Source organism: Sturnira hondurensis, unplaced genomic scaffold (genome assembly GCF_014824575.4).
Source record: "Sturnira hondurensis isolate 20B ecotype Veracruz unplaced genomic scaffold, ASM1482457v3 Scaffold0016617, whole genome shotgun sequence".
NCBI lineage: Eukaryota > Metazoa > Chordata > Mammalia > Chiroptera > Phyllostomidae > Sturnira > Sturnira hondurensis.
In genome coordinates, this window is record NW_028089248.1 from 1,653,014 (window position 1) to 1,679,750 (window position 26,737).

The window sequence follows — 26,737 nt, forward strand, 5'->3', positions numbered from 1 at the left end:
GCAGCCTACACTCAGTCCACTCAGTTATACCAACCAGGGTGAGAATGATTATTTTTTAAAGAGGATGACATCAGTGTAACTTTAGAGGAATGTCAACCCTATGAATAATTATTTTAGTTGTTTGGCAATTCAACCTTTAAACCTACATTACTGACAACCTTTTCAATATATTTTAGTTAAACTAGGTAATTAAGCAGGGGACAAAAACTTATGGTGAGTAACTCTGGAGACCTAAATTGTACTTAAACAGAAAGGAGTAATTATCTCCTACGTAGACATATTGAAAGTAGAGAAACCAGAGACTACATAAGAGCTTAATTTTTTTTTCACTAGGTGTGTGGGGTGGTAGGGTGGTGGTGGTGCTGGTAGTGGTGGGTGAAGAGCTTAATATTTATCATGAGTTCCTGCTATAAATCTATATAATAAATTTTGACTCTAAAGTTACAATAGTGTCAACAGTCTTTCTCCCAAATTATTATTCCCCTTTGTATGATCCTCAGAAGATTAAAATATAAATTGTGACTTTACAATTTATAGGTGGCACTGATACTATCTTTGTGGACATCTTTATTCTACCCATGTACACCTTGTAGCCATTGGAAGTCAGAATGGTGAATGAAGGACCTTTGCTCCAGGTCTAGAGAAAGTATAAAAGGCCAAGTATTTTTATTAGTGTATAATAGGAAAAACCAAGTGAGAGGGAGAACTTGGGGAATCTGAAAGTATTTCCAGTTCACAAATGTGACTTTATTATTTTATTTTAGATTAACTTTTAGAACATTACATGCATTGTAGTCAGCTACAAGTATAAATATGCATTCCAAAGGCAAGTGATTATCATTCAGGTTTAACCTGGGGACCAGCAAACCACACCCTGTTACTCAAATCTGGCCTGCTACTAAGAACAGCTTCCACATTTTGAAAGGGCTGTTAAACAAATGAGCATAAAATGTGTGACATAGACCTTATGTGTCCCAGAAAGCCTAAAATACTTACTAATTGGATTCTACAGTGAGCCCCTAGTTTAATCTATAATTTTGGATAGACCTTTCATATTTGGAACTGGATTACATATAGTTACACAAACAAGAGGTTAAAAACATGTTTGTTATTGAGGCAGGTATAATTTACATAACAATTTACTAATTTTGGCATTTTATCTATTTAAAATAATAATATTAATTGCAACACAATTCACTATTGAGGACAACAAAAGATGAATTTCTCGCCCTGGCTGTGTGGCTCAGTGGACTGAGCACAGGCCTGTGAACTAAGAGGTCACGGGTTCAATTTCCTATTAGGGCGCATGGCTGGGCTGTACACCAGGCCCCCAGTTGGGGGCGCAAAAAAGGCAATAGATGGATGGACATATCTCTCACACATAGATGTTTCTCTCCCTGTTTCTCCTTCCTTTTTCCTCCCTCTGAAAGATAAATACTTTTTTTAATAAAAAAAGATGAATTTCTCTTACACTTCACACTGTCATCTTTCCTACACAGCGTATCTTCTATAAACTTTGACTCTTTTGTATCACTCCAATTAATATTCCTGTTACTACACAATCATTTCAGTCTTAACTTATATGAATACCTTAATTTTGTACAATATTTCATAAAAAATACTCTTATATTTCAATTCTGTGCCTACTATCTTATATAATATTGAGAAGCTGAAATTAGAAAAAGCAAGTATTTATTATCAAGGAAATCAAACTGAAAATGTTATTTATTATAAATAGGTAATTTTTAAATCTTAGGCCTCTCTCTCAAATTTACATGATACACTTTCAACAATTAGAGTGTACTCAAGTAGGTAAACTTTTTAAGAACTTAGTAAGATATATTAAGTATAGTGTATTATATTTTATTGTTATTAAATTAAAATCAAAATAACTCACCTATTTTATTTGCGACAGATAATACTTAGGAAAATATACATGTTACTTGTCCAGATAAAAATATGAGGTGCATTATCAAAAGTTATAAAATTTTAAAAATAAATTTCATTCTCTTAGTTGTAGAATTTATTTACCTGAAGGTCATTTTGAGGATTCCAATCAGAATCAAAAATTATACACGTGTCAGCGGCAGTTAAGTTGATGCCCAACCCACCAGCTCGGGTACACAGCAGAAAAACAAATCGATCTGAATCAGGCTTACTAAATCGATCTATAGCAGCTTGTCGAAGATTCCCTCTGACTCTTCCATCAATTCGCTCATACAAATATCTATCAAAAGAAAGGCAGTAAGTTTAGATAGAGAGATAAAATAAAAATGAAGACACATTCTATCAAATATAAAGTATGTTTTCCTGAAACTTGAGTTTCCTATAAAATTAGAAAGCAATTTGCCCTGGCTGGTATGGCTCAGTGGATTGAGCGCCACCTGTGAACCAAGAGGTTGCCCGTTCAATTCCCAGGCAGGGCACATGCCTGGGTTGCTGGGCAGGTCCTCAGTAGGGGCGATGAGAAACACAACCACACATTGCTGTTTCTCTCCCTCTTTCTCTAAAAATAAATAAAATCTTTTAAAAAAAGAGAAATTGTTTTTTTTTATGAAATTTATCTTTTAAATTAATTTAATCTTTTTTGTACCTAATATGGTATAAAACTGAGAACATACCTTTTGAAAGACACTTAAAAAATGGAACATGGATACTAAAAAAGGCACTAGAAATAAAACATAATCTGATAATACAAACCAGTATAGACCTTACTTACTTATCTATTCAATTCAAAATCCACTGAACTAAAACCTGCAGGTCAATCTTCAGATTCCTTTTTATATAAATGTATTGGTATCTCATTACACCACCAATGTTCTGGGGTAAATATATAACTACACAGTGACTAAACTAGAGATTTTTCAACCTTTTTCATCTCATGGCACACATAAATTAATGACTAAAATTCTTCAGCACACCAAAAAATATATATTTTTGCCAGTGTGACAAAAATAATAGGTATAATTTTGATTCATTCACACCAGATAGCTATCGTTGTGTTGGCTGTTATCATTTTTTAATTTGACAATCTAAGGGAAAACAGGTCAGTGCCCCTGACTAAATACTCCGATATTATTGCATGTTAAATTGCTATACTAGATGATATTTAGGACTATCTACCATGAACCAAAAAAAAAAAAAAAAAAAAAAACAGAGCAAAACCCCCACATCAAACTAATAAGAAAAGAGTAAAGCCTAACAAATTTTACATAGTGTACGAGAGGCATCAAAGTGCAGAAAGTTCAGGGTCTAACTATAACAATGAGAGAGATTTGAAATGGATGTTGAGTCATTTTTTTCCATTTTGAAGATGGTTACAAATCTGTTTAAANAAAAAAAACCCAGAGCAAAACCCCCACATCAAACTAATAAGAAAAGAGTAAAGCCTAACAAATTTTACATAGTGTACGAGAGGCATCAAAGTGCAGAAAGTTCAGGGTCTAACTATAACAATGAGAGAGATTTGAAATGGATGTTGAGTCATTTTTTTCCATTTTGAAGATGGTTACAAATCTGTTTAAAATCTCATTGCTGCGAAGTTTGGAATAACCTGTACACTTATAAATCCATTCCTAAGTCAACAAATAGTTTGAAAAGTTTTCTTAATCAATCTCCTTAGCCCTGTGTACTGTTACAACACGAATAAGTTAGGAAAACAACTTACACATGATCTTAAGCAATCTGTACTGACAGATTGGAAGGGCCCTAGCTTCGAAGACATGAGAAAAGCTGGTTACAGTGCTGCAAAAACCTCAGCGACACACACTCAGTACAATCACAGAGTAACTCAGGATGAACTCTATGCCTTACCGTTTATGTATAAGATAGTCCTCCAGGATGTCAAGGCAACGTACCATCTGGGAGAAGATGAGCACCTTATGACCTCCTGCTTTCATTTTGGGAAGCAATTTATCAATAAGGACCAATTTACCAGCAGACTGGATCATTGCTTGAAGATGAAAATCAGAAGCAGCTGGATTATACGTCTCTCTAAATTCTCCAAGTATTTTCTCCTCAGCACCTGTCAAGGAAATATAAGACAGAATTAACACATAAATGAAGGCAACATTCAATTGCTTTCATTTTTTTTCAAAAATCAGACTAGTGCTCCTCTACCTTGCTGTAATACACTGAAAACTTTTTTGATGGTAGGCAGTAAAGTATTTTTATTAGAATTATTTGTTTGTGGCCAAAACCTTACCAACACCCGACTGCACTGAGTATACAGACAACTGCATTGAGAGCATGGACAATGTCTTAAGCATCGTTTTCACCTCCTCAGACACCTGGCATTAAGCTTTATATGAATTTGTGTTCACTGAAGGTTGAGTAATATTATTTGGAAAAAAGTTAATGAAAATGCGGTCCTGACCTAGGTGATAAACATACTTTTAAACAAACTTCTAATATTTAAATATCAATATAATAGTGATCCATCACTGAAAGGTGATCATAATTAATCCGAGTGGGAATGCTGCTGGTCATCAAAACAGGGAAACAAGTAAAATTTAAGTCACCGATGAATACTTCCTCCAGAGGATCTAGATCAGCACGGAGGCTCTCTGCCTTCCCTCACCTGTTGTCAGCAGAAGGGCAGGGTTGCAAGTTAGTTCATTACGAGGCTAAGAAATAACTTGTCCTGGTAAAGTAAGACACAGAGTATATTCCCACCAATAAGTGAAAAAACCCAAACACTGTACAGAGACAATGCCAGTGCAGAACCTGACAAGAACTTAAAAAGTAACATGAGACCATGAAAATTGAGAGACACTCCCTGGCCTAGAGAGATGCAGGGAAAAACACATAAATGTGGAGGCCCAGAGATGGGCTTCGCAGTGTTTGTGCCTGAGAAGGGTTACACTGAAGAAGAAATCCAGTCCACATGAGACTCAACTCAAGTCCCGATACGGCAACCTGATGTGGTAATACGGGCTGATGTTGTGCCCCTGGATCTGAGTAACTTGTACCGCCTGAGAACACCAGAGTGAAGGTACGGCGTCAGGACCTGCCACTGCAGCTATACTGCTGCTGTGTCTGTTCTATGCACGAGTATTTCTTGAAAAAACAAGTATTTGTGTGCCATCATTTTAGCTACCTTTGATCAGATAGGGATGGTTACAGCACTTCCTGAGCTCCATCATGGTATTGACCAAGTTAGGCACGTTAGTCTGCCCCACTCCTTTGGCTAAAAACGAAAAGTTCTTCTCCAAAATAGCCCGGTAGTATTTCTTTTGGATGTTAGTGAGTTCCACTTCAATAATGGTTTCTTCCTTTGGTGCCAACTTCTTTTCCACATCTTCCTTCAATCTTCTCAACATCATGGGTTTCAGGATAGCCTGAAGTTTTTGCACCTGCAAAAAAAAAGAAAGAAAGAAAGAAAGAAAATATAACCTACATGCATGGTCAATACACATAATTGCAGTAATAAAAGATCTGATGTATGTATGCAACAAAAGACCAAATGTTTACCTGTTCCTCTGTTTTCAGATCCCCAAATTCTTGCATAAATGTTGATTCAGAAGGAAACCTTAAAGGTTCTAGAAAGTGGAGAAGACTGAATAGTTCTTCAACCGTGTTTTGCAAAGGTGTGCCAGTCAAAAGCACCTTGTGTTCCTACATAAAGCAAGAAAAAGTCACATTAAATACAAAAGTTATATGAAAGTTCACATAGGTTATCAAATATTTAATGATTGAAAAGCAAATATTTTTCTGATGAAAATGATCAACAGTCAATTCAAAATACATCTCTACCCACAAATCTCCATTAACCGAATTATCAATCAATTTTTAAAAACTCCAAATCATTCTCATAATACCTCACTTCACAAGCTGTTTTTATGTATTTGTCCTGTAAAAAGTTCTAAATAATGAAGAAGCATACTTTCTAGATTTTCTCTAAAAAGTCGAATTAAATGGACTTCTAAGCACAGAGAGGGTATTTGTTTCTTTTGTATCCAACCATTCTCGGTGTGGTCATTTGTACACAAAACCGAACATTCGTTGCAGTTTGGTGGATCACTTGACTTACTGCACAAAAGAACAAATTCTCAAGTCATCAAGGCTGCAATCCACTAGTGTGAAGGGCAGATGTGGAATAGCTTCTCAACTAGAAATGCATTACACATTAAACACCACAGTGAGTGAAACAAACAGATCGGTTTTACTGGAAATTATACAAATTATTTAAAATTTTACTTAAATTCCTTAGCTAAATATTTGTCTATGTGTTTGTACATCTGTGTACATGTATCTGTGCATATGCACTAGTAAACAGCCTAGAAAGACACACACCGAGCTTCGAATCCTGGGGTGAGAGTGGAAGTTGGGGGTGGACACGGATGGAGAAGTAAAAAGCAGCACTTTGTTCACCATATGTCCATCATTTCTTTGAGTTCTCATATATTAATTATGCAATCTTACTTAAAAGAATTTAAAGCAAACTATTTTGATTTGAAAGAAGCACACAAAGAATATGAGTCTTTAAAATCCTATTTATTAATTATAACCAACATATACCAAGCATGTGCAATCACATAGGAACTTTATCCCTTTAATGTAAATGATCTGAATAATACTGAAACATTGGTAAAGGGGCTTTTAAAGAATTTATGGGTTGAAACTACCATATTTTCTTTCAACAGTATATTCTACAGAGGTTTCTTTCATTAAGCATTTTGAAACAAAAAGCTAAAAATTTTTAAGTCATAGAAAACAAGTAAGATGTTTTCCTTAGTGTCCAACTTTCTGGCATCTCTGCACCACACACTGGAAGGAGAGGTGTCTTGGGCCACACATTAAAATGTATAACAATACATAATCACAAAAAAATCTCCTATTTTAGGTAAATTTACAATTTTGAGTTAGGCTGCATTCATAGCCATCGTGGGCTGCATGTGGCCAATTAGACACCCCTGACTCAAAGCAAAAACAAAAACAACAAAAACCCTCAATCACCACAGATAGAAATTACTCTAAAATTTTAAAAAGGCTTAAGTACTAGCTCTCTCACCCTATCTAGTCTCTTACTATGTAGCTAAGAAACAGAATTAAAAAAAAAAAGAAACTGAATTAAGTCCTAATAATGTTACTTACCAGATTCATGAGTTTCAGACCTTCTAGAAGCTTACAATTTTTATTTTTTAACCTATGTGCTTCGTCAATGATTACACATCGCCATTCAATGGCATTAAGCTCTCCACAACCTCCAAGAATCATTTCAAAAGTGGTAATGATGGCTTGGAATCTGTAAGCTCCTCGAATAATACGCCCCTAGAAATTTATTATCAAATACGATAATTTGTTAGAATACCTTGACCATAATTTTTAAAATGCCTGCCAAATTGCATAAAATTGTATCTAATGACATCTGCAATAACCTATTCTTCACTGAAATTTTTATATATATTCATAGATACTCCCTTAAAATGAGTTTTAGTATTAAAACTATAATAGATTGCTGTTTCTAAGAATATTGTTTAAAAAATTATGGCAACACAGTTATATAATTTATAATTATATCCAAATAAGTATTCCTTAGTAAAATGCTTCACAATAATTTTTAAGAGTTATAACAATTTTAGGGAAAGAGAACAGTGACCACACACAATCTGGCCAATGAAATTTCAGTATTCATGTTAATTACTTATATCCACGAGTCCACACACAGAATGGCAAATGCAGAGTTCATACCAAAATGAGCCACCCAAGTCATTTTATTCAGCAAATATTTACTGAGTGTTTATATGCCAGACCCTGTTCTAGTTGCTGGAGATACAGCAATAAGCGAAAACACACACAAAAAATTAGCCAAGTGGACTTTAACATTCCAGTTAACAAATTCAGGTTATAGCCATATAAGGAAAAAAACCACCACAAAATTTTTTAAAAGAACATTTAAAGACTAAGTTAGAATGGTATAAGCAATGAGGAATAAAATAAAATTAATCAGGTAGTGTGAGGACAGAGGTAACCACTGTAATTTTTTAATACAGAATGGCTGTGAGGCAATTACTGAGAACCACTGAAGAGCATGCTGAAGATGAGGGAAGAACCCGTGTTAATACTTGGAGATCTGGAGGAGAAAGCGCTTTGGTGGAAGGAGCAAGTGCAAGGGCCCTAACGCAGGAGTGTCTTTGGCAGTGTTCAAAGAGCAGCCAGAAAGTCAGAGTGGTTAATGTCCAGTGTGTGGAAGGAACGAGGCTACATTGGGACTTGAAATCCACGGTAAGGACTTTGGCTTTTACTCTGAGCAAGGAGCTAGGGGAAGGTTTTCCTCAACAAATTTCATGATTTGACATAATTTTAAAAGAATCCCTTTTGGCTACTGTAATAAAAGAGTAAAATGCCCCAAGGGCGGCATTATAGAGACCAGTCAGGAGGCTGCCATGGTAATCGAAGCAGAGATAAATCATTGTAGGTCATGAGAAGTACTCAGGTCTGGATGTGTTTTGAAGGAGAGCTAAAGGATATGCCAATGGGTAGTTGTGCAACGGGATAAAGGATTCAAGTTTGACTCTCAAAATTCGTAGCTTGAATACTAGAAGTTGGTGTTGCTACACAGTACAATGAGGAAATTCAGGACTCTGTTTGTGGACGTGTTGCATTTGAGGCACCAGTAGATATCCACGTAGAGCACTAAAGAAGCATTTGGATATGACTCCTGAATCTAGAGAAGAGGTTGGAATTGGTGACACACATTTGAAAATGTCCAGTGTTACAGACAGTTCTTAAACTGTGCTACTGAGATCCCTGAAGGAATGAGAATAGATATAAAAGCATGGAAAGACAGAGCGCTGGGTTAGCCCACATTTAGAAAGAAATGAGAAAAAAAGAAAAACAGTAAAGGGGACTTCAGGAGGAATAGGTGGTGCTATAAAAATAGCATCCAAGTGAAGAGAATGTTTAAGTGGGATTGAAAACTACATACCATTAGGAATTAGGGGGAAATGAAAGCTCACAAAAGATCACGTGTTATGACAGGGTTTTATTTCCTATTAGATTAATTTATGTCAGTTGCATACACCGGCCATTAAGCTGAACAATAGCTCTAGTAGAAAGTAAGTATAAAGTGTAAGTCCATAGTATTTATATGGCTCTAAAAACCCCAAACATGATGTATCAAGTTAAATTGATACCACGTTGCTTAAGAGCATGGGCTCTCAAGTCCAATTCACCTGAGTTTATTATTCCCAGTTTGGGCTGTGTCTTTGGGGAAAACTAAGTAACTTGTTTATACCTCAGTTTCCTCATTTGTATTAATAATATTATTAATGGGGATAATAATATTATCACCTAGTTACTAGGTTGCCACTGCAAAGATTAAGTGAAATAACATATATAAACCATTTAACAGAATGCCTGACACATTGTAATACTCAATAAACATTTGTGGTTATTAGTGTTATTCTTCTCATGGCGATTCAGAAAATTTGAGAATTTTATTACTACTATGATTTCAGGCTATTTAGTAACTTGAAAAAACAGCTTAAATATTCAATTAATTTATATTAAAGTACATTTAAAAGACATAAGGAAAGTTTTTTCTACATGTGAAGTACAGATCTATTTATCTCATTACAGGAAAAATCTTTATCTTTTGAAATTTTAAACCCTCCAGATATTTTTCTAGAATGTATAACATTTACCATAAAAAATAACATTTAATATATAATACTTTGTTTATAAGACATGAAGAATCTTTAAGCCTTTTGGCTATCATATTAATAACAAACTCATGAGACACATTTAAATTGTAACCTTGTTAAAATCTTATAGTCAACATGTTAACTGTACCCTCTGTAGAAAAGTGAGATTGAACTAACTCACTTCTAGAACCCCAATATGCTCTAAAATTCCACAAATGTATGATTAAGAATAACAAAACATTATGAAAGAAAATTAAGCCATACCTTACTAAAATGTCATAGGCTCCAAAGGAGCAAAGGTAATACATTTCCATAGAACTGAAGAAAAATTAAAGCATTTTGTAGGTACTTAATGTGATAGAAATGTAATAGCCTCAAATATAGAAGTAGGAAAGAAAATGAAGTTAAAGGAACAAAATCAATTAACTCATTCATTTTCAGCCTCAAAAAGGTAGAAAATCCATTATAACTGGGAGGTGAAAGTACAGAGCTATGTGTGTAATCTTACTTGAACCCATATCATATCACATGGCCTGGCCATAAATTATAATGATCCTTATAAAAAATTTTAAAAAAAAATATCAAGGTGCTATTGAAGTAGAGGTAGAGTATCAGGCAATAAACCATTATCAGTTAAAAAAGTACTATTTTGTATGAAATGTTTTTACTTTGTTTCTTATTTCTTAACAAAAGTTTTTATCTGGAAAGAGCTGTACTACCACTCAAAACTTCAAAACTTTCTGCTAGGAAATTCTTTCCTATAATGTCATCTCTTGATTTTATGACCTGTGCATGTAGCAGAAAAACAGGAAATCAGGCTCTGGCTGGCGTAGCTCAGTGGATTGAGTGCGGGCCTGCGAACCAGACGATCGCGGTTCGATTCCCAGTCAGGGCACATGCCTGGGTTGCAGGCTGGTTCCTTGCAGGCTAACTACCAGCAGGGGACGCACAAAAGGCAACCATACATTGATGTTTCTCTCCCTCTCTCCTTCCCCTCTAAAGATAAATAAATAAATAAATAATCTTAAAAAAAAAAAAACAAAAAACCAAAAAAACAGGAAATCACTTCCTAAACAGTATACTGCCAAAGTCAAATGAAAATGACGCCTGTAAGCTATAGGGGAGAACAAAGCCATAAACATCCCTGGCGCACTAGAATAACCAATTCAAAATATATATATAGCAGTATGCTTGCATCTGAATATAAAACAAACCAACCAAATCATTTTTATTAATTTGAGAGAGAAAGAGAAACGACGATTGGTTTTCCACCTATTTATGAATAATTAGTTGCTTCTTGTACATGCCCTGACTGCGGATCAAACCTGCAACCTTGGCCTATCGGGATGACAGTCTAACCAGCTGAGCTATCTGGCCAAGCACAACAAACCATACTTTTTTAAATGTCTAAATCAAAATCCAATGAACGCAAAAGAAAAGCTATTTGAGATTTCACCTCATAAGCACTTAAACCCATAGTGTTTGCTGATGATCTAAACTTTAAAAATGAGGAAGAGAAAAAAACTGGAGGATAATCAAAGAGACCTTTATAATTCTAAATTAAATGTGTATTTTAAAACAACTAGTAAAACAATTATTTAGCTTAAAAAATTAAGGATACAGATCTGTACATTTCTATAAATTAGAATACTACTTTATAATATAAACTACAGCACAAACGTGACTACTTCTGTCATTGTTCTCTTTAGCTACTAAAACTTATTGTCAAATATAGATGATGAATAAAGAGACTGAAGTAAGGGCTAAGCAGGCAATTGAAATCTACCCTAAATCTGAATGTAATTACTGTGTAATGCTTATCATGTTACAACCTGAGCATTCAAACAACAAATCAAATGACCAATAACACACCTGTGCATCCCTGAAGTACATCTCATATCGCTGTATCATCTGTCTGCTAATCAGGCTTCCATGATAAACCACAACATTAATATCAGTCCACGTACGAAATTCTCTCTCCCAGTTTGCAATAGTGGAAAGTGGAGCGATTATCAGGAAAGGTCCTCTTATACCAGTCAGAAGGATTTCGTAGAGGAATGTAATTGATTGAATTGTTTTTCCAAGACCCATTTCATCTGCTAAAATGCAGTTTCGTCTGAAATACACAAATATATTTTCCAAGTGGACATTGGGCTTTTCTGTATACTACAACAATTTCAAAGATATACAAAAATAATCAATGATCAAATTAAAACACTAGCATTTACAAAAACGTAAAAGTTGATGAAATGCAGAGTAAGCTAAAGATTACAATTTTGTTGTAATCCTGCAATGAGAAAACTAAGTTTTTGTAGCTCCAAAATAAAGATACGACCCAACAGACTTTTTTAAAAGAGTGAAATGGCAAGCACAAGGCAGACTAAATATTTTATTCAGGAAGCATTTATTAAATACCTTCTATATCTCAGGGACAGTATGAGAAGATGGGATACAAAAGAAATAAAGCATGTTCTCTGCCTTCCAGGGGCTTGTATCTATTAGAGAAGCAGACATGCAGATAAACAAATAAGTAGGCAATGTGCTATCACAGAAGAATAAATAAAGCACCGGACTTCAACTCTGTGCATTAGAAGAGCCTTCAGTGTTTGAAAGAGACCCAGATACCCAGGACCCTTCCCTATACATCCTGATTCAAGGTGGAATAGAATAAAAGTAGCTACAATTTTTCACTTAAGCTCCACAGATGACTACGATATAGGGCCAGTTAAGGATCAGTAAGGTCAATACTAAGCTGATTTCGGAAGTTCAGAGGACTAAGTGTCCACCCCTGGTGGAGGAGACCAGAAACAAGAAGACTGCTTTCAGAGAAGAGGCTGGTGTTTTGCAGAGAGTAAGGCCAAGGAGAAGCCCAAGGAACATGACACACTATCACTGTGGGACACCTCATGGTATCTGGTGTGGTTTTGAGAGAAGGGTATAAACAGAGAGGATATTATTAAGATAAGCAAGAGTCTTAAATACATAATGTTATATATCACTCTAATAAATTTTTAAGATTTTTCAACCTGATGAGATTAGGTTTGTATTTTGACATTTGCTCCAATGTCACTGTGGATATTAGGTGAGGTGACTAGAAGTTGTGACACTAATTTGAGAAAGTACATTTCCAGTAATGCAGGAAAGAGTGGGTGGCCCCTTGGACTAAGGGAGGAGAACTGACTCCAAAATTAATTACGAGTGAGAATGGTTTGGACCTAGTGACCAACCAAGTGCACAGGGTGTAGAATGAGAGCCAGATTTCTCTCAGTTTTGGTGACTAAATGAATTGTATTATTCTTAACTGAGATGCAAAATATGGAGGAAGAATAAATTTGGTATGAAGAAAACAGAAAATGATGAGGTTAATTTTTACTGTGTTGAGTTTAAAGAATCACTGAGATAGAGCTTAAGGTAGCAAGAGGCAAAAAGAAATATAGGTTTGGGATTCAAGAACTTAAGAGACAAAAGCATGAAATCATTAGCATATCAATGATATGTGAAGGCATAGAGGGATACAGAATATGGCTTAGGGAGAACAGATATGTAATATGAGAAGAGAGGAAAAAGAATTTGGCGGAGAAGAAAAAACAACACTGAAAAGGACAGGCAGACGAAAAAGAACCAGTAGAGACAACTGAAGGGAACAGGTAAAGAGACACTAGAGACCTGGCAGAGTCACACTGTGGAAGCTGCTGGGGGTACTTTGGGGGGAAAGGTTAAAGGAGGAAGTAGTAGCCACTGTTACCCAAGGTAGCAATTGGAGTATCCTGTGAACTGGAAAATTAAAAGTTCAGAGATGATACACAATCAAACCTAGATAACAGACCTAAAGAGAGCTGGAAAGGAGGGCATGCGAAGAGCTCAGGCCAGCTACTCGCCCTGGAAAATTGCCTAGGAAGTTACAAAGAGGACTTGTGGGAGCTAGAAGGAGAAACGGAGCAGTGTAAAGCTTTATCCTTTGTTTTAGTGCTTTTCTTGATAGGTTAAATATGAATTTGTTTACAGATGGAAGGTACAGCACAAGTTTCAGAGATGGCTTAAAGACAGACTAGAGCAAAGAATGATAAGAGCCTGGATGAGATGCATGTCAAGAGTTGAGGTGGTAGCATTAGTCTTGGTCTTGGGGAGGGACCTTGCAACTTCTGATACACGCAGATAGAGGTAAGAATAGCTATGGCTGGAGATACATTTGTAGGCTTGCATGGCAGCCAAGGATTTGAACGAGTTCACCTACTAGCTGGCCCTAGGCTTCTCTATGAAGTACTCACATATGGAAATAAAAGGGGCAGGGTTATAATATGGGCCTGAGGAAAATGATGAGCATTTTAAACAAGCAATTTAGGAAGTGGAAAAGCAATGTGATAAGGGAGGCATACCAAACCATATTTTTTTTTAAGATTTTACTTATTTATCTTTAGAGGGGAAGAGAAGGAGAGAAGGAGAGAAATATCAATGTATGGTTGTCTCTCGTGAGTCCCCTGCCGGGAACTGGCCTGCAACCCAGGCATGTGCCCTGACTGGGATTCGAACCTCGATTGTGTGGTTCGCAGGCCCGCACTCAGTCCACTGAGCTACACCAGCCAGGGCAAAACCATAGTTTATTGACTGTTTTACCTGGAAGGTTCTCTTGGGGAATATGATGATAAAGATTTACAAACTATACAGCAGGGGAAAAGCATTCATTGCATGGGTAACAGGCCAACCTTACTGACCGTGTCTCATCTCACCATTACCGAGTGGAACCACTCAGGAGAGTTAAGTGAGAAGTAAAAACACACACAACAACGATTCTGAACAAAAGTCATCAAACTTGGCTATGGTTACTCATAATGCCTTCCTTCATTAGCTCCTTTGTATCCACTACTATACTTCTCTCTCAATCATGGCACCATTTTTACTTCTTTGCAATTATCTTTTCATCTCAACTTAAGAAGTGAGATAATGTTCAACAAAGCATTTGGAACTTAAAAAATAAATAATAAAAGGGCATATTGATTATTAGGTTCTCATATTTTCTATTCTATTCCTTATCATGCTGACAACCTGCTTCTGTGAAAACTTAGAATAAAGCCCTGGCTGGTGTAGCTCAGTGGATTGAGCACAGGCCTGCAAATCAGAGGATCGAGGTTCGATTTCCAGTCAGGGCTATGCCTGGGTTGCAGGCCGGTTCCCTGCAGGCCAACTCCCAGCAGGGGACGCAAGAAAGGCAACCATACATTGATGTTTCTCTCCCTCTCCTTCCCCTCTAAAGATAAATAAATAAATAAATAAAATCTTTTTTTAAAAAAGAGAGAGACATGTTGGGGCATCTAAAAAAAAAAAAAAAGAAAACTTACAATAAATAAGAGACCTAATACAGATGCAACTGCTCACATCTTACTAGCTAGATACAATTATGGGCAAACAGTAGCATAGGCTGATGAGTTGAAAAACATTCTGAAACATAGCAGATGTCTCAGGTTAAGAAAGAGATTTCAAATTTAAATATTATTCAACATATCAACTTTATTCTATTCCAGTTGATATGTATCTTTAAAAAAGCAATTGTAGTCAAAATCCTAACACAAATTTTCTTGAGGTAACTTTAAGTTACTTCAAGACAGTAATAATATAACAACATTACTACCTATTTTATTTAACATATTTTGGCACATATAAAAAATAGCATGCTAAAATTTTTTCTAAGATATACTACATACCGATTGTACCAATTAAACAAGAGCCAGTTGAGTCCTTCCAGTTGATATTCCCTGAGTTGATTACCATTTTTATAGTCCCTGGATTGATCTATTTTTTTCCAAATATTAGGGGGAGGACGATCCTTAATGGAAAAACAAAGAATGAGTGATATGTTTGATATTTTTTTCATTTCTGTACATCTCATACATAATGCTTTTAAAATAATCATTGAAGCAGAACATTAAATGGCATTATAATGAAATTTTACAAGCATCTAGAAACCAAATTAGTTCTGTATGAACTTACAAAAAACTGAAGAGGAAGGCACACTTAATTCAATGAGTGATACCAAATTCAGGCAGACATTACAAGAAAACTACAGACCCAATATCCATCATCAGCCAAGATGCAATAATACATAATGAAATTTTCGCAAATAGAATCTAACAATAGGTGACCAGTGGGGTTCTGCCCAGGAATTGAGATGATTTAAATTTAAAAATTAACCAATGGTGATCAGCACACTAACAAACAAAAATGTGATAGTCTCAATAGATGCAGAAAAGGGATTAGAAAAATTGACATCTATTCCTCACAAAAACTTTCTTTAAATTTTGAACAGAAGGACACTTCCTCAAACTGATGAGGTGCATCTGTAACAAAAGCCATAGCTAACATCGTGCGGAATGGCTGGAGACCAAAAGCTTTCTCCCTAAGATGGGGAAAGGCAATGACGCCCACCATCACCACTTGTTCAACGCTGTACTCCACACAGTTTCCACCCCAAACAAAATCTCGCTCTGTCCCAACATCCTCGATTCACTCCTCCCTAAACTAGTTAATGCTTTTGTTTCCTAGCTCAAGGAAACACATATAAGTCAATAAAAATGGACATGAAAAGCTGTTCCCTTAATAATACACTGAGTATTACTGGGAGATAAAATAAAACCAGAACATAAGAATACCCCCCCCAAATTATTATCAAAACAATACGATCTCTTCCATGGAATAATGAATTCATTTTCTTCCTTACATCACATCTACAAATTTTTCATGCAGCCTTCCTCACTCTGATGCTAACCCCCAAGTAATCTATTCCTGTCTTTCAATGTATAAATTCTTAGGTGAAGTAAGAACTTTCTAAGACCAAATTATATTTGAAAGAGGACAGGCCAAAATATTTAATAAAATCATAATGTCTCCTTTTTTGTGAATTTCTTTCAGTTGGATCCCCAAACTTGAATAACATGACAAGAGTTCTGTTTTAAAGAAATGAACGTAAGAAATTATAGAATTATTTGCAAAATCACAACTTGCCAAAGTCTTCTAGAATTCTACAATTTCTGTTCTAAAGTGTGAATAACCTACAAGGTTTTTTTTGTTTGTGTTTGTTTTTGAGCAGGGAAGAATCACATACAGTCAATAAGTAATCAATGTAGGTAATTTCTGTAGGCTATTAACAATATTCTGTACAAAAGGTTATAAAAATAGAGCTACTATGGAAGTAGGTGAACTATTTTAGTTATTTAGCAATGGAGAAATGGTAGAGAATTTATAACTTTTCTTAGAGCTGAAACATATATCTGTAATATTTTTATAAGTGACCTGAAAGAAAGAGCAGTGGGAAATTTTTAAATTCTTAGATGGCCTTGGCTGGTGTGGCTCAGTGGATTGAGTGCCAGCCTGCAAACTGAAGGGCTAAAGATTTGATTCTTAGTCAGGGCACATACCTGGGTTGCAGGCCAGGTTCCCATTACGGGGCACGTGAGAGGCAACCACACATTGATATTTCCCTCCCTATCTTTCTCCCTCCCTCCCCCTCTTTCTACAAACAAACAAATAAATCTTTAAAACAATAAATTCATAGATGAGGTAAAAATATTCAAAACTTTTCTAGGGAGAAATGTGGAAGGATACACTCATCAAGATTTTAGATACACATATGCTCTGACAAAACAATTACAATTCTGATTTGTTTTATGTGAACTTGTACAAGGGCTCACTGTTCAATGTAGCATTGTTTATAATAGCAAAAACTGTAATATCTACTAATGGAGAAATATCTAAATTAATATATATATTGTACAAAGTAGAATTTTTTAAATACTGTATTAATTGCATACCAAAAACTAAATAAAAATCCAAAGGCTACATTAAACCCTCTGAGCAAAGAAGTGCTAAGACTTAATGAAGTTCAGTAACACACGTTCATACCAAACGTCTTGTGTCAGGTCCTGACCCCTGCAGCTGCTCAAACTCTTCTATTTTGGCCAAGTCTACGTCCTCTTTGAGTTCCCAGGTACTGTCCTCATACGGTAACGAGCACCACTTTACTAAGTAGTAAATAACAGGCTGTAAGAAGAATTTTTTTCATTTTACCATTTTGAAAAAGAAGAGTTAGAATAGTTTAAATGTTTATTAACCTACATGAATAAAAACTGATGAAACACTTTTTGTCTTTAGATAGTTAAATTTAGATGGTTAAATTTTAAAAAGTTGTAAGTTTTAACATTAGAAAGTCTTAGGTTTTTCTTACTCAGATAAAAAGAACTGTTACCAAATATTTACCTCACCAGTATCTTTATCTTCACAAAAAGAAACTTCTAACACTCTGTCTACTTCAACGTAGTCTGGGTTAAATGGTTCCTCTTCCATCTAAAATTAAAAAATAACAATATTTAACAAAAAAGTGGAAAGAAAAGTGAAATAAAGACAAATGTACTAGTTATTCACTATAGAACAAAAACATAAGATTGATTTCAATTAAGTTTCCAGTGATTAGAATACTTCCATTTTTAAGGTCCAAAGGATATCTAGAATATTTGTATCATAAACAAACATATTCTATATAATAAACCCAACCAAACAGCACTAAAAAATAAGGTACTGAAGACAAGTAAGTTGCTCCAGAAGACATTTTCTTTTTTAAAAAATTATTTTATTTTTTAAAAATATTTTTTTAATTTATTTTTAGAGAGAGGGGAAGGGAAGAAGAGTGGGAGAGAAACATCAATGTGTGGTTGCCTCTCATGTGTCCCCTACTGGGTGCCTGGCCTGCAACCCAGGCATGTGCCCTGACTGGGAATTGAACCAGTGACCCTTTGCTTCACAGGCCCGTGCTCAATCCACTGAGCTATACAACCCAGGGCTAAAAATTATTTTATTTTTTTAAAGATTTTATTTATTTTTAGAGAAGGGATGGGAAGGAGAAAAACAAGGAGAGAAACATGAATGTGTGGTTGCCTCTTGTGCACCCCCTACTGGGGAACTGGCTTGCAACCCAGGCATGTGCCCTGACTGGGAATCGAACCAGCGACCCCTTGATTCACAGGCTCAATCCACTGAGCTACAAAGGCCAAGGCTAAAATTCTCTTAAAAGCAGCCTCTATACCTTTCTTTTGCCACTTTCCTCGGGTCTAAGAGTTGAAGACCAATCAGCCCACCTGCAGGTTCTTCTCTTGGTTGTATCAAACACCCTTTCCTGTGCTCAAGCACTTACCTAATAATGCAAACTTTCCAGTTCAGCTACCTAAACTCAACTGTGCCCATTTAGTTTTCAGTCCACACTTCTTCCTTTAATTTCTCACAGGATTAATGATAACACAGCACCTCACCACCACCTCCTCCCAGTTACACAAGCCAGAAATGGAGAAGTCATCTTAGATTTCTTCTCATTTTTTTCAGTCTCCAACATCTAATAAGTCATCAGTTCATACAGATTCTACTTAACTATAACTGAAATTGGGTCCTCCTTTCTCATTCTCACTGCTTCATCACATCTTACTTATAGAATATACTACTGCAATAGGTATCACGTACATTCTGATAGGATTCATTGAGAATATACCATCGTTTTTGTGATGGTCTCTTAAAAAAATGCATGACCTGCCCTGGCCAGCGTAGCTCAGTTGGTTGGAACATCGTCTAGTCAACCAAAAGGATGCAGGTTCAATTTCCAGTTGGCGCACACTTGAGAGGCAACCGATTCATGTTTCTCTCTCACAATCATGTTTCTCTCTCTCTAAAATCAATAACCATCTCCTCAGGTAAGGATTAAAAACAAAAATGCATGACCTAAACACTGAAGAAAACCACACAACTCCAAATTTACGGACATTCTACAAAATAAATCACCGATTCTCTTCCAAATCATCCCAGTGGGAAACAAAATAAGATAATTAAAACAGGCATGCCAACTAAGTGCAGTGTGATACTGGATTGCACTCTGAATCAGAATGAGGAAACACACACTTGTTGCCATAGAAACCCTTGTGGAACAGATAATTCAACCTAAATACAGTCTGTAGCAGAGACAGCAGCACTACATCAACGTTAATTATGATGCTGTACATGTAAGAAAATGTTTTTAGAAGATAAAGACTGAAGGGTTTGAAACTTACTTTCAAGTGGCTAAGAAAAAATACATGCATGTGAAAAAGGCACATGGAGAATGAATGTGAATGATAAAGCAAAATGGTAAAATATCAACATTCAGGGAATCTAGTTTAAAAGTACATGGGAAATCATTGTACAATTTTGGCAACTTCAGTGTTCAAAATAAAAAACAGTTTTAAAAAGTTAAATTTGCCCTGCCTGGTGTGGTTCAGTGGATTGGGTGTTGTCCTGTGAACCAAAGGGTCATTGGTTTGGTCCCCAGTCAGGGCACATGCCTGGGTGGCAGACCAAGTCCCCAGTGAGGGGTATGTTAGAGGCAACCACACATTGATGTTTCTCTCCTTCCCCTCCCTCCACCTCTCTCTAAGAATAAATAAATAAAATCCTTTAAAATTTTTTAAATTTAATCCTCCTGTAAAAGTCTACAGAAAGAAGAAAAATTAGAGCAGGAAAGGACATCAGACTATTGAGTAAAGCCTTGAAAGGTAAATGAATTTCCCAATGATGCTCTGTTCATATATCAAAAGGTGGTATGGAAAATATGAAATATATTTCATGTACTGAAAATTTTTATTTTCCATTTATATTGTAAATTACCATTTCTATTTCTAGACTAACTTCATTGAGAAATTGATATATCAACACACTCACATTCAATGCTCCTGAAATACATGCTAATATAAAATATTATGAACTATCTGTGTTCCCGTTTCAACTACTCTTCAAGCTAAATTTGAGGAAAGGAAAATACTATATGTAAATAGCATATGAGTCAGTATCCAAGTTTATAGCTTAAGAAACAATACGAATAATACTTAAAGTTTTGATAAATATACTACATATATTCAGAATTGAGCACTTAATAGTCTCATTTATTTATTTTTCTTACGTCTGCAAAAAAGTGTGATCTTTGTGCTTGTCTCAGTTTGAATCGTTTGATTTTCTGCTGGATCCGTTTATCTTTCAAAAGTTGCTGCTCTGTGGCCCATTCACAGTGAAGATAAGAGCTACAATTTTCATAAAGGCAACAATTAGAATAATATAGAAAACATGTTTTGTTTTTCTTAGCTTTATTTCTAATCATAATTTTCAATGGAAAACCGTATCTTCCACTTTACAATATGTAGGTCATCATTTCATTTAACGTCAATAGACACGGTGACCACTATATCCTAAAGAGACCTAGTCTTAGACTGTAGTTTAAGGTTTGCAACTTGCTATTAATGGAATAGAACACTGACTCACACAGGTAACAAGATGTGATTCACATTTCTTCATTGTAATGGCTTTGGCATGATCAGAAAGCTGACTTGTTTTGAAACCAATGTAATTTTATTTAAATAATTTTCACTGAAATAACAGAACTTTGAAAAGTTCAAAAATACAATATAACAAAACATAACAAATAATGTTCTATAATTTGTAAAAGCACATTTTATAGATTCCTGCATTTTGATGTTAATTGTGTTCTGAAAAATAATTCACCTTTAACATAAAAAATTTTTAGTCTTCTCATTGTTAATGTTTAATTTCATGAAATAATAAATAAAACTTTTACAATGCAGATCAAAATAAATTTAACTTAATATAAATATTATATTAATTTATACTTAAATCAGTATCTTTCCATTATTTTTCTAACTGAAATACTTACTAATTCTTGTATTTTACAAAAAATTCTTCTGTATCAATCATCACTCCAGGTGATATCTAAGAAAATAAAATAATCAATTATAACTTTTATTATCAGACCATTGAATACAAAGTATAAAATGTAATGTACCATCACTTACTTCCTTTTTCACAATTCTAAAAGATAATATTTTGTCCACAATTGCAGCATCTTCTTCACTTGGATTCTCCTATAGGGGGAGAAAATAACGGCACATTCTTAAAATGCCTTTAGGTTTCACCTCATCTGTCTATGGAAACATGAAAATTCAAAAAACATAGCACATATGCCGGGCAGCACACATGAGAATACACAAACAGAAACATAAATTATTGTTACTGTCCTCAACACTATCTGGATCATCAGAGTGAACATATTGTGCTTTTTAATGTAATAAGCATTAGTCTAAGCACTTTGTGTATATTAACTAATTTAACCCTTGCAACTACACGATAAGGTAGGTGCTATCATCGTCGTTTTAAAGATTTGGAAGGAAGCTCAGGCACAGAGAAGGTAAGTACCTGCCCAAGGTGCCACATCACTCAGCAGACTGTGGTTTTGCACAATCCAAATAAGAGACATTCAAAAAATTATACAAGAAGGACAATGCACATGCAATAACAGAGGGGTCAAAACAGGGCATTCAGTTACTATGTTCATAAATCCAGTGGACAAATTACTTGTAAAGGAGTGGCAGAAGATATGGCTAGAAAATCCACACAAAGCATTTTATATGCTATATTAAGAAGGCAGTTATTTTTGTAAGACTCAGGAAACTATTAGAGTTTTTAGAAGAAATGTACTATAATCAGGCTTCTAACTTAGAAATAGTCTGCATATATTTGAGAGGTGCAATAATCCCTAGTTTTCTGATTTGAATGATTAATGCTTCTGTTAACTACAATAAGAAATCCAAGCCCTGGCTGATGTAGCTCACTGGATTGAACGTGGGCCTGCAAATCAAAAGGCTGTAGGTTCGATTCCTAGTCAGGGCACATGCCTGGGTTGCAGACCAAGTCCCCAGTAGGAGACATGAGAGAGGCAACCACATACTGATGTTTCTCTCCCTCTCTTTCTCCTTCCCTTCCCCTCTCTCGAAAAATAAATACATAAAATCTTTAAAAAAAAAAAAAAAGAAATCCAGGAGGAAAAGCCAAAGTGGGTTTTAGGAGGAAAAATAATGAAAGTATTTTAAAGAGTTTGTTGGTTTCAAATATCTTATAGTCATAATCCCAAAGGTGTCTTACCACAAATAATTGTAAAGGCTGTTCACCAGGCAAAGGAGCTGAATTCTTTTTTATCTTCATAGAGCCCTTAACTTCTTCTTCAGATTGTTTCCCCTCTCCGTCTTCTGCATATTTTTTCCTTTTAATTTGTCGATTTGATCTTCTTTTCTGTAATGAACCATGAGGATAATATATATAGGACATTTTAACAGCAAGAGTTTAAAGCAATCACTCCAGTGTGGCAGTTTTGTACATTAAATTGTCAAAATTGTACACTGTATCCATCTTTCCTCATTCTTTCATTTAATTAAAGCGTGATTATCATTTGCCCTTTGCCACAGGCTTACAATGTTTAGATTTACTTCCCAAAGTTTCAAATAATGAGGATCAGTACTATCTTCACTGCTTTTCTTTAGAAACTGTTAAGTATCAAAAGATTTTATTTTACTTAACTGTCACAGCTTAGGCAAAATATATTTTATTAGTAATTAGTAATTACTTTATTACTTTTCTTTTTAAACTATGATTAAGAAGAATAAAAAGGTATCAATTTATTTAACTATTTCATACCTCGGGCAACACATATATTTAACTATTAATACTTCCACAGTTTTTTTAAAACCTTAAAATGTCCATTAGATGAATACTGGTTAAATAATTCAGGGCATAAAACTAGAAGAAGAAATTACATATTTGCCACAAAACTAATGAAGTTACATTTAAAACAGAATAAAACAAAACAATATAACATGTTTTTTAAAATACACAAAATAATTAAGTAGTAAGTCTACAAATTAATTAAATGTGAATGAAAGAGGAACCAGTGTTTTACTAACTTTACTACCTTTCCTTAACAATAAGGAACATCACTATTCAAAACAGAAATAAACCTTTAAATAAATATTACACGTAGTAACACAATTCTTAAATAATTTAAGTAATTTTAAATTAGGTATCAAATATGCATGGCTTTACTTACCTCCCTAAATATCTAATAACTGAGGTTCCCGCTATAAAAACAAACTCGTACATTGACATGAAAATCCCAAAGGACTTAGGTTCATCATTTTTTTCTCCCCCAAATCTTGTGGGTAGAGGCATCTCAGCCAACTTCTCTACTGCCCAATATTTGGTAAATCTATACCCCTTCTTCCTTTTTCTATTCCATTTTCTTTTGTATATTTAGTAATTTCCACGATAGCCTCCCAAAATATAACCAGTAAATATACCATCTGCTCTCCTTTCAATTTCTGACAATGTCTTCAGTTTGGTAGGTCTTTCATACTCTCATAGCCATGACAAAAATGGCTGAATCATGAGCAGTTTAGGGACAAACTTATTTGTATCCAGTGGCCTTTAGCATGCCTCTGCCTCTTTCTCTTCAGTGCTACATTTAGAGAAAGAGCAACCAATGCGGTGAGTTAGCTCAGCCAAAAGCAGTAGGCAACTCTGTGCCTCTATCACCCCCTTCTGGCCAAGAAGGCATTTATTTACATTTCAAAACTCAAAGTACCACTTCTGTTAATATCAGAGACAAGAACTTCTAGAAACTCAATTTTCCCACAACCTGCTGTGAAAGATCTATTTATTATTTCCTGGGGTGGGGTGGGGGGGAATTCTAAGGATCTCTAATTTAATAGCAGTCTAAAGGAATGTTTAGACTTCTATTATGGGCATAATACAGTTCTTAATGTTCAAGAATAGTTTTAATTGCCCTGGCTGGTGTGGCTCAGTTGATTGGGTGCTGGTTTGTGAACCAGGGGGTTGCTGGTTCGATTCCCAGTTGGGGCATATACCTGGGTTGCAGGCTGGGTCCCCATTGGGGGGCGCACATGAGAGGGGACCACACACTGATGTTTCCCTCCCTCTCTTTCTTCTTCCCTTCCCCTCTCTCTAAAACTAATAAAATTTTTTTAAAAAGAATAGTTTTAATTAATAACCAAAGTGACATTTATTATTCTAACAATAACATGTATCACCAATGTTATGTCTCACTAGGCACAAGCCTTCTAAATAATGAAGTTTGAGTATAATTCAGTATACTTTTAGAAGGTTCTATCAGGAATTTTCAGCATTAGTTTCCTTTCTAGTCACTTATGATGCACGTGTTAGTACTGTGAAATGCCTCACTTCGTCTTTAGCAAACAGTACATGAGTGGCCTGGAAGAACCCATTGAACTAACAGAAGTACACATCCAGGTAATTTCTCCCAACACAGAATGAGGGCCACTTTATTATAAACTGCTCTCTAATCCTATGAAGACTTCATTAGTCTAAAAGAACATGTCTCAGTTATAAGACTATAGCTGATTTTATGGTAAATTATATTACACTAGATTACACAGTGGTGTAACAGGTAAACCCAAACAAGGTGTCACTCTCAATCATGTCTCTTTGTCCTACAACAGTCCTACTGCTTTAAAAATATAAAAACTAAGTTATGTCCACACTTTTGGCTGATGTCATTTTTCTAGCTTTCTTCCTCCATAATTTTTTCAAACCACAATTTAAAATAATGACAAATTCTTTCTTCAAATTTCTTTTCTCTAGCTTTTTTCTTATGTCTTAATGGTTACAACAGATGAGTCTATAGTCCTTTACATAAGAGTTCAGGAACATTCTGCTTTTAAATGACTCAATTATGATATCACATTACTTGTTTCCTATAACCCTAATACACTCTGCTCGGGACTTTAAAATAAGTCTAGATATGGTCAGACTGCTGAAGTACTCTGTATTGAGATTAAAGGTAAAAAAGTTAAATACCATGTTTATATTTTTGGATTTCCACCTGACTCCAAACCTTAAACTCGAATTATTTTTTAAGCCTTCAAACCCACTGGTTGAAAGCTATATGAATCTCTCCATCATTTATATAATGATACATTTCAATACAGCAAAAATATAGATTTGTAAGTGTTTATTAAAAGATAGTTCCTTCCTTTCCCATTTCATTTTTCCGTGTTAAAGCAACGCATATCAAAGGAAACTAACATTCTAGTGAAAGGTATGGAAGAAATGTGCGCATCGTTAGCCTGTTCTCCTGTTTCACTGCTTGGTAAGTACATAATGGAAAAATGGCCAGCATCATTCCAGTAAAAACCAAACTAAACTTTGCCGTGTTGAATAAGTACACTATGTTTACCTAAGTTAAGGAGAACACACGAAGAAAAGGCCAGGCCATGTACATATTAGGAGCTCCGGTCACTGCCCTTACCTCAACTCTCGCAGCAGCCCGGGAGCCGGGAGCCCCTACTCCCCCATTGGATAAGAAGCTGCATGAGGAAGAAGAAAGGCCATTCAGGGGCTTTCTGGCCCCGGACTTCGACAACTGCCACCACCCCTACGGCCGAGAGTAACTCTTTAATTATGACAGAGCAGAGGGTGGCCTGAATTATTATGACCTTCACTATCTGTATATTTTTATAACTTTACAAGGTTATTTTAAATATCCACCTATTCAAAAAAACAAAAAGCAAAAAGCACAGTATTTTTGTCTACATTAAGGGATTTTTAATATAAATGTTTATTTTTCTCTTTGACAGAAGACCAAAGGAATTATGATTGATTCAATTCAGTTGCTTTATCATTTATAGGTGATTTTTAAAATTAGTATCTCCATCAGTAAGTTCTTTCAAAATCACTCTAAGTACAGGATATCACCAGATACTTCTCCATGCTCAAAGCCAGTGGGGACTCTGGATTACTACTCAAACTCTCTGGGCTTCAGTTTCATTATCTTAAAAATGAGGGGTATGAGAGGATATGTAAGTTCACCCCAGATCTAATATTCTATAGTAATACTGCTAGGAGCGTATGGTAGTCATGCTATCACATTAAGTTCTGCTACACAATAAAATGTATTTTTACTACTAAGCTACAGTATAAATACCTATAAAGCAGTATTATGCTATCTAAATAATTCTACTAGTGCTTCATCTCAGAAAAGAAATGGAATACTCACTTGAGAGTCTTCCTCTTTGCATGTACGCTGTGGCATCTGCTCTGCATCAGATATTTCATCTGAAGACTCGTTCTTTCTTTTTTGTTTCTTACCCAATGTAATTATGAGTTTGCTGTTCCGACAAGAAGAGTACATAGTAAGATATTTTCACATT

The 26,737-nt window shown here is 35.3% G+C and overlaps 1 protein-coding gene across 11 annotated transcripts in view; it reads right to left on the reverse strand.

Annotated features, from left to right (window-relative positions):
• Positions 1-26,737, reverse strand: part of CHD9 (chromodomain helicase DNA binding protein 9) — a 169,511-nt gene that overhangs the window by 45,509 nt on the left and 97,265 nt on the right. For 10 of the 11 annotated variants that reach the window (XM_037066319.1, XM_037066316.1, XM_037066317.1 and 7 more), the window contains 14 exons: positions 26,584-26,695; positions 22,641-22,787; positions 21,515-21,583; positions 21,376-21,431; positions 20,611-20,728; positions 17,895-17,981; positions 17,541-17,678; positions 15,347-15,468; positions 11,520-11,763; positions 7,096-7,272; positions 5,473-5,616; positions 5,099-5,354; positions 3,814-4,024; positions 2,032-2,227 (listed from right to left, as the gene is read on the reverse strand). In XM_037066319.1, the coding sequence (XP_036922214.1) occupies positions 2,032-2,227; positions 3,814-4,024; positions 5,099-5,354; positions 5,473-5,616; positions 7,096-7,272; positions 11,520-11,763; positions 15,347-15,468; positions 17,541-17,678; positions 17,895-17,981; positions 20,611-20,728; positions 21,376-21,431; positions 21,515-21,583; positions 22,641-22,787; positions 26,584-26,695 (2,077 nt within the window). Of the gene's footprint in view, positions 1-2,031; positions 2,228-3,813; positions 4,025-5,098; positions 5,355-5,472; positions 5,617-7,095; positions 7,273-11,519; positions 11,764-15,346; positions 15,469-17,540; positions 17,679-17,894; positions 17,982-20,610; positions 20,729-21,375; positions 21,432-21,514; positions 21,584-22,640; positions 22,788-25,836; positions 25,895-26,583; positions 26,696-26,737 lie in introns of those variants that run through there. The other variant, XM_037066324.1, reaches the window with a different exon arrangement.